Below are 8,743 nucleotides of genomic sequence, written 5' to 3'. Positions count from 1 at the left end.
ACAACAGTTGTGGGCAAGGCCTTGCCATGCCTTTGTAGGCCGTGCTTAAGCAGCAAACAAAAGTGTCTTTCGTTTATCTATTTATTTTTGGCACAGAGGAACGGCTGGGGTCAAAGCCAGTCCCATTCTCAAGCTGTTCTTTGTTCTCCAGTTTATCCAATACCCCCAATCCCTCTCCTCGCCCTCCCACCTCCCCCTCTCCATTTTACCACAGGTCTTAAAAATTAAGCTGTGCATGAAACCAAACACCACACTTGAACACGGCCCAGCAAATGCTCTCCATGGTCACAGAAGGATCCTAATTGACCATAAAAAATGGATAAGAGCAGTGTGCCCTTATATGGGCAGAGGCTAGACAAGCATCTGACACAAACATCATTTTTAAAGAAAAAATAATATTTATTTGCAATATAAACAAAGTCCCAATATTGGATCAGTATATATAGGGTCACTAATTTTCCTTCATAACTCAGAAAGCAGAACCATTCCTCACTAACAAGCTCTCATTTGTACTAATCAGAAGATGCATCTTATTTTTTTTCCTTTAAAGAATAAAGACCACTAACAGCACAGGAAGCCTTTACAAACCAGCTTAGCTGTAATGCAATACAGATGCACTGTCAAAAAATCCCTGAAAAAATAAATTCCTCCATGAGGTAAGATGCAATTAGGATATTCTCAATTTCTCACTCACAACCGTACGCCCACTCTCCCTTCCAATGACCCACGATCCCAACATTGTGGCAAACAAAACCCAACAAACAAACAAAAAACAACCAGAAAACAAGAAACAGAAGCTCATTCCAACATTCTGATAACATCTTTAACAAAAACAACAGTTTCAGGATGTGACAGCGTCAAACATTCCTCCAGATGGAGACTTTTTTTTATTATTTTTTCTTTTTCTTGAAAAAAGTACAAAAAACTGGATATTTAGAAAAAAATCCGTGGCTTTTTTTTTTTTTTTTTTCAGTTACATGAGAGTTAAAGTGGACAGGGAGGGGGGAGAAAGGAGGGACTACATTGCAGCCAATAAAGAAATCTCCAAATCCGTTCTGCCCTCCTCCCAGAAATTATTACCACTTCCTCCCCTCCCAGCCTGGTAAAAGGAGTTTGCCAAACACTAGCCAGAAATACATACAAGTCTTCTCAGAATAGAAGGCACAGCATAAAGTTATTCGAAAGAGGAAGAAAAAAAATCAGAACCTCTGCTGAAAGCTCCAATCATCTCAGAATTTGCCAGTTAATATATATATTCATATATATATATATATATATATAAAAATTCTCTGTTACAATGCTCTCCTCATTTCCACACCTCTTCACTCCCCTCACGCGCTCCGTGCGTGACGATTGAGTCCTGTCCCGCCACACAATCCTCGCTCTGCTCCAGGCGCTCGCTGCCTTTCCCTCCACCCCGCACACGTGGGAAAGAATCCAGTGTGCACAAGAAACGCCAGCATCGCAACTACCTTCTGGACTCAGGAAGCTGGAATGGTTTCGGGCCAGCTGGATGACGTTAAGTCAGTCAACAGGCAGCAGAGAATGAAGCCGGGCTCAGTCATGCTTCTACCAGCTCTGGAGGCTACAAGAGTTTTACCTCTGGCAATAGCAAACTGTTTTTGGCAGGGGTGGCATTAAAAAAAAGCTTGCGGCTTAGTCACCTTGGCTGAATCAGTGCAGAGTTTGTGATTGTGAGTGCAGGAGTGGTGAAGGGGCTGCGTTCAAGCCCAACTGGCCTTCACACATAACAAAGCTTCCTACCAGATGCTAACAACAACAACAGCAGCATGTATCTCTCTCTGGAGTACCCAGTAATATGCCAGGACATACCAAGGCTTCACAAAGTGTGCAAAATGCATTTGGTCAATATAAACATTTGATTAAAAAAAATAATAAATGATCAAACAAGAAACAGAATAAAATACTGGTTTTGCAACCTCGTCTGTACAAACAGTCAAGAACTTACATACTTAAAAAGAGTTTGAACCCAAAGCTCGAGTAAGATCTACCTTTTCTTATTCTTTTTTAAATCAAAAAAAGTAAACTTGGGTTTTAAAACAGTCTTGGCCCAACACCTTTTGTTCAAGGTTTCCAAGTGCATAAATCTCCTCATTTTCCACAGCAAGCTAACCCCCGGTAGCTCTTCACACGTGTGCGTGTTCTGACAGTCCCAATGCACCCAGGAAAGCGGTTATTGCCTGTGACAGCTGCGTTCGAAACGCTGTAACATCGCCCGTGTTAAATAACCTCCTGTAAAAACACTACCTCTTCAAACCACTTGGATCAGGATACTAGTGAGCGGCATTAGCCTTCGTAAAGCAGCAATCAGGCACCTCTGCCCAGAGAAGCTACTCATCTCAGAGCTGCCTGGCAAGACAGATATTTTCGTAAGAGTTGAAATACTCAAGAGAAGCGATTCGATGCTCAAGTTCCCGACCAGGCAGCGTCCTCTTCATGTGGACTCCAGAGTGTTCAGCTGGAACAGGTTGTGGTTGGTGGGGGTGGTGAAGTAGAGCTGTTCACTGGGCGAGCGGTTGTCACAGGGGCTGTTGAGTCCCAGAGTCCTCTCAAAGTCCAGGAGTTGGCCCATGAAGTTAAAGTTTGGGGAAATGTTGGATTTTTTCCTTTTCACAAAGTCATAGGCATCGTTCAGGGACAAGTTGAGTTTTTGCATCAAGTAGGCGACAGTGACTGTTACAGACCGGCTGATGCCAGCGAGGCAGTGAACAAGGATCCCACACTTCTTGGAACGGGCCTCATCTGAAACAAGACAAGGGGAAGGGGGAGTCTATTATTCTGCACCAAAAACACGTGGCTTTGGAGCAGGGCCAGGTGGCAGCTGCGAGCTCCTAGCACCACGACAACTGCCAGAACTGGATCCCCTGTCCCTAGTGACACCACCCCATGTTCCTCTGACACCCACATCTCTCTCCACAGGGCTCCTGAGATATTCCCACTGCATGGCAAAGCTGTACATCCCCATCAAGGGCAATCATCTCACATGCTTGAGAGGTATGAATCAAGTCTAGCAACACATCCCTTGCCTCGGGAGCATCAGTACCCTCTACTCAGAGAGCTGGAGTAACGCACAGGAGGCAGATGGAGCTGGAGACAACAGCTCCAGGGAGATGCTGGTGGTTGGGCACAGCACACCCACCTCAACACCAACTAAACCAGGGAAGGCTGTGCACTCAGGGCAAGGCTGCAGCCCAGCAGCACATGAGTTACTCTCTTCTCCTGTTCTTGTCCTCCTTCCACTAGAAAGTTACATGAATGCAGCCAATGCCAATTTAAGCAGAGTCTGAAGTGCAGGAACTTCCCTTATTGTGAAATTGTTCTTTAGGATCGACAGAAATGCACTTCACTACAAACAAATGCTTGTGTTGGAGGAGACTCTCAGGATGAATGGTAGCGGGAAGCAGGAATGCAGGCTGGACCGAAAAATGGCGAGAGAACAGCGGCGAAATTTCCCCTCCCTTGCCACCGACTGAAAAGCACACACACACTCATTGTCTCTTGCGCAGCCGGAACAGCGTGATCCCTTTATGAATTGACATCTCAGTGCTGAAAGAGGGACACGCCACTGAGAGCACTGAATGCACGCAAGTACCCAGCGCTGCTTTTACTTCTGGGCAGCCTTATTTGAAGTCAGTCGTTTGACTGAGAGCTTGGTGGGGAGCGAAAAGGTGGCAGGAGAAAGAGGATCCTCGGGCAAAGCCTGAGGTAAGAGACACTCTGGCACCGTAAGTGCAGGGAAGGGCAAAGAAGATGCAGGCAAAACAAAAATCCAGACCCAAGCTGCAACAGGTTTTCTGCCCAGCCTCAAAAACCAGGCAAGAATTTCCAGTAGGGTGGGCAATCACCACCCAGTGTACCCAGCCCTCCCCCCAGGCTCTCCCATTCAACATTTTTCCAGACATTTTTGCCTTTCATCTGACCTGCACAGCATTTCTTGGTGTTTGGTTTTAGAGTGAGGTAATCCTCCATTTCCTGTCATTAACTGGAAAGCACAAGCTCGGTGTTCACAGAGACATCGGCTGACTGGAGCAGACAGATCCCAAATGCCACATGTCAGCAGGGACACTGTGCCTCACCCCTGACGTTTAACACCGTGCTCATGCAGGAAGTGCAGACGGGACATCAGACAGGTCCCTGTTGCCACACTGAAGCGGCGGCTTCTGACCACAGTTGTGTTACTAGAGGGCAGAAGCTGGGAGCAAAGGAGAGCATGTGGGAACCATGGTTTCTGACAGCTCAAGAGCAGCCAAGGATCCACCACTGCTCTGCCCCGTTTCAGGCCTTACAGCACAGCAAGCGGCAAGCCATGGGGTATGAAACGGGCAACACCAAAAGGGGCTGCACAGGCTTCAGTCTGCAGGTAAAGGTCCCCCTCTCCTTTACCTATACAAGTGTTTTTAATCAAACATGAAGCCATAGGACTTTTAATAGTTAACGGTGATATTACTGCCTATGCCATTCACCCCCATAAAACAGAGCTGATTAGGCTAATGACTATCGTAAGCAAACAGCACAGGTCAAGCTGGAAGTGTACATCCCTGTTCAGCCCAATATATGCTTCCCACAGAATAAGAAGCAATTCTCAAAGTCAAGGCTGGCCTGAGAGAAGAGATCTTCCTTCCTTAACCCCACCACCACCAGCCAAAACTGTCGCAGGGGCTGTCTGTAGAGCAGTTTTTCCATCCAAACTCTGCAGTGTAATTATAATCACTAACTCATTGTGTTGACACTTACCTTTGAAGTATCCATACAAGAAGTTAGTTATGCTAGGGTGACTTACAGCAGGATCCCAACTAGACTAGCAAATCCCCTTGGAAAAAGAAAATGCACACACTCCCTGATTCTAACCACATTTGGGGCTAAGGAATTGCTGGCACCAGTCACACTAATGCAGCTCCCATCAACATTTCCGAGCAGAGCAGTCAAAGGAGCTCCCCACTGCCTGGGTTCAGCTATTTCACACCAGTGCAAATCCCCACACAAGGGCGAGAGGCAGCGGGGCCAGTCCGACCACTTGCAGGTAACTCAGCTGAGGTGCTGCAAGAAGGCTGAATTTTGGAAAGGGAGGCTTCCCTGAACCCAGCCAGGGTGACGTGCACCAGATGTGCCACCTCACAGCATGACACCCGGCTGCTAAGCTGATGCTGTACCCCAGAGAGGTGAGGCTGGAGACAGCAGCAGCCCTGGGAAGCGGCACACCACATTCCCAAGCGGTGAGTATGAAAGGAGATGTTCTGCCAACTACCTACCAATGAAAGCAATGGCCTCGGGAAAGAACTGCGAGAGATTCTGGCTCCAGTGATCTGAGATGGGGATCTGCTTGTACTTGAACTCTCCGTCATGCTCAAACATGTTTGGCAGGTTAGGAGTCACATTCAGGATGTATTTAATGCCATATTTGCCCAGGACGTCCAAGTTGGTCGAATCTTTGGCACAGCCCAGGTACAGGTAAGGTAGGATCTGGACCGGAAAGGCAGGCTGATTGTTAGGGATGGGGCTCCCGTCCGACTCCGTGGCACTGCTGGGTTCCCTGTCGGATTCGCCATCCGAGCAGTCGGAACTTATCCGCAGCCCTCCCAGGCCAAGGACCGATGCTGGGGGAGAGTTGCTGGGTGAGGAGCTGTCAAGGTTTGTCTCGCAGTGCTCAGAATATTCAGTCTGAAACTTGTTAAAGCCACCTGGGAAGAGGGAAAGGAGAGAGGGAAGGGGAGAGGCAGAGAGAAAGAAAAAGGATTATTCTTCAGAATGGGAAATCCTTCTACCTGTGAATATATATATGTTACTCAAAGTCTTTACCAGCAAAAAGTTGGCATCCCTTCAACTTCACACCAAGAAAAGCATCTCCCTGCTCCCTCATCTTCCCTGGGCAGACTGATACTGAGCAAACAGGTCCCAGGAGACCAGAGAGTGGTTCTTACAAAGTTCAATATTGCTAGTGAAAAATAGGAGCCAAATCTCAACCACAAAAGAAAGAAACACTCACAAATAAAATCAATGTCAAGACACAATCTCGCCTTGTTAGCTTCTCAAAAGTATGGGTCTGGGGCAGTTTAGGCAAGAGCTATTATGCCACTTAGACAAATACAAAAGTATCCGTGTCTGAAAAGACAGATCAAGGGCAACCACCACATACTCACCCCAGGCACTAAAACCCAACGAAATAATTCATCTCCAAGCAGGAAAAAAGACCCTAAGTTTTGCCACAGAGTGATCCTCACAACTAGCAAATCACTGCAAATAGGTTTTGCAACAGAGCAGTGTCACAGGTTTGTTCTTCACCCAAACCACAGCAGGAGTGCAAAGGGATGGGACCCTTCACGTCTGCCCCTAAGTCTTTCTCTCCAGCTCTTCAGCTCAGCAGCTTGGGACAGGGAAGCAAAAACCCCACCGATCTACCTTCTCTCCAGGCAGTATTAAAGTGGAGCTCAGCCATCGGGATCTGACACTGACAAATGGTTTAATTAGAAAGGGCTCCTGGAAACTTCGTTAGTGGGTTCAGCGGTTGTGGCGGGGTCACTGAGCAGGACAGACAGCTCCCTGCCACATCCATTCATGAAAAAGGCTCGTCCTCGCCCTCCTCCTCCCCCCGCGCCGCCAGACAGCGCCGAGGAGCCATTTTGGAATTTTAATTGGAAACATTTCCCACCGAGGCTCCCGGAAAAAGGCAGAGAAAGGGGCTCAGCTCCTCCCCTGCCCATCGGGGAGAGCTTAGAACTAACTTAAAAGCCGCTCCGTCCTGCGCGGGATGAGGACGACGGGGAGAGAAGCGGGAATGCTAAGCGAGGGAGCAACGGAGCCCATGGGGAAACCCCACACCGGGATGGGATGATGGGATGGGAGACTCGCCCACGGGCAGGGATCGGAGGGTCGAGGGGGGAATGGGATCAACCCCTGTGCTGGCCCCCCACCATGTTTTCGAAGGAGGCGTGTGCGGGCTGCGCAGCGCTAGCGGCTGGTCCCCAAATACCTGCCTGTCCCCCTGCCACCCCACCCCGCTACCAGGGCTTCCCCGGCTCCCCAAAAAAGGTCTATCAAGGAACAGCCGTGTTTTTTAAAGAGCCGCAAGTGGCAACTTTCTTGACCGTTCTCCCCCAAACACGCTCCCCCGCTCTCCTGTTATTCCTGCCTCAAACCCGCCACCCAGCGACCGGACTGGGAGCATTGGGAGGATGGGAAAGGTCCCAGCAGCCCAGCTATGGGCTCTGCTCAACCCGCTGTGATCTTTCAAAACGGCAAAAAACACCCCAAAAACCGAAGCCCCCAAAGCACCCGCGGCCTTCACAGAGGGGCGTGTGCGGGGTGCGGGGCTCGGCTCCCCCGCAGCGCAGCTCCCCATCACCCTGCCCCGGGGGAGCAGCTGAGCTGCGCCCTCCCAGACCCGCTGCACTGCCTGGCAAAGGGGGAGGAAAACCCAAGCGCTTGCTTTTTGGTTGTGGAGGGAGGTAAAGTAAAAATATGGGAGGGCTCTCCTGTCCCCCAGAATCCGGCCATCCCTTCCGGAGGGGCTGGAGAGGAGCCTGGCGCCGGCGCGGGGAACCCTGCAAAGCTCCCTCCAGGGAGCGGAGGTGAGAGGCGCCCGGCGCTGCCCAGCCGGGGTCGGCTCGGGATGGGGCAGCGCTGGAGGGGCTGCGCCGGCGGCGGTGCTGGGGGGCTCCTCCCGCCGCTACCGGGGGAGGCGACGCAGGAAGAAGCGGGGCGCTCCCGGCCGCTTCCAGCCTGCGACCATTTTGTGCGGGGGATTAAAGCGGGATGGAGAGGAGGGGGAAAAAAATATAGAGAAAAATAAAAATAAATCAGGCACAGGGGATGAGGGAAGGAAGCAAAACAAGCCAGCCACCTCCGTCCGGCCAGGGGATGGGCACTCCGGGGATGCAGCGGCCGGCCAGGGGCTGCGCAGGGGGACACGGACATAGGCTGCGGGAGCGGGACGGGGCTGGAGAGAAGGCGAGGGGCACCTCACCTTTCAGGTAATAGGCTTTGCAGCCGTCATCGCGCAGCTTCTGGAGCAGGAGCCCCAGGACGGAGGTGGCGGCACCGCTGTCCTGCCAGTCGGCGGTGGCCTCGTCGTAGAGCAGCACGGTGTCGGCCTTGCAGCGCTTAACGAAGCGCTCCTTGTCCTCGTGGTTGGGGATGATGGAGCGGATGGGCAGGTTGCCCTTCTTGAGGCGGCGCAGCATGAGCCCGGGGATGGCCAGGTTGATGGCCGTCTCGATGTGCGAGCTCTCGAAAAGCTCGTGGGGGCGGCAGTCGAGCAGCAGCAGCGAGCGGCCGCCGCCCGACTCCAGCTCCTCCTGCAGCCACTCCGCGCTCTTGCACGGCATCGCCGCAGCCATGGGCGCCCGCGGGGAGCTCCCCCAGACCTGCGTTTTCATGGGGCTCGGCAGCGGCGGCCGCCAGCGCCCGGCCCGCCGGCCACCCACGCGGCGTCCGGACGCGGCCCCGCTCCGCTGGGTCGGTCTTGCGCTGCGCCGGACGCGGCTCCGCTCGGCACGGCCGTGGGTACGCGGTGTTCTGCGGCCCGGAGCGCGGCGCCCCCCGCTCTGCCCTACGCGCTGCGCCCCATCCCGGCGGCCTCAATTAAAGCGAGGCTTCGCCGGCGGCTCGGCGTGTCATGCCTCGGGAGGCGGGGCGGCGGCGGGGCCGAGCGGCTCAGCCCCGCCCGGCGCGGCGCGGCGCGGAGCGGCCGGAGCGGCACCGCGCACACGCACCCAGCGCCGGCCCC

General features: G+C 52.4%; 1 protein-coding gene across 1 annotated transcript; it reads right to left on the bottom strand.

Moving 5' to 3' along the window:
• Nucleotides 1-378: 378 nt before the first annotated feature.
• DUSP7 (dual specificity phosphatase 7) lies at nt 379-8,604 on the bottom strand. The gene is made up of 3 exons (XM_032120795.1): nt 7,982-8,604; nt 5,271-5,699; nt 379-2,763 (listed from the first exon to the last, which is right to left on the bottom strand). Exons 1-3 carry the CDS (start codon nt 8,391-8,393, stop codon nt 2,456-2,458), a joined length of 1,149 nt encoding a protein of 382 aa, XP_031976686.1. The 5' UTR covers nt 8,394-8,604; the 3' UTR covers nt 379-2,455.
• Nucleotides 8,605-8,743: the final 139 nt, after the last annotated feature.

Source organism: Corvus moneduloides, chromosome 11, assembly GCF_009650955.1.
Source record: "Corvus moneduloides isolate bCorMon1 chromosome 11, bCorMon1.pri, whole genome shotgun sequence".
Classification (NCBI taxonomy): Eukaryota; Metazoa; Chordata; class Aves; order Passeriformes; family Corvidae; genus Corvus; species Corvus moneduloides.
Note: the sequence above shows the minus strand (reverse complement) of the source record. Positions and strands in the feature narration are given on the sequence as shown.

Bases quoted from the DNA above. Each gene is read 5' to 3' on its own strand.
- DUSP7 (XM_032120795.1), bottom strand. From the start codon at position 8,393: ATGAAAACGCAGGTCTGGGGGAGCTCCCCGCGGGCGCCCATGGCTGCG. The intron at 5,700-7,981 runs GTGAGGTGCCCC...CCCTCTTCCCAG, and splicing joins CAAAGCCTATTACCTGAAAG to GTGGCTTTAACAAGTTTCAG. The intron at 2,764-5,270 runs GTAGGTAGTTGG...GTCTTGTTTCAG, and splicing joins CGAGGCCATTGCTTTCATTG to ATGAGGCCCGTTCCAAGAAG.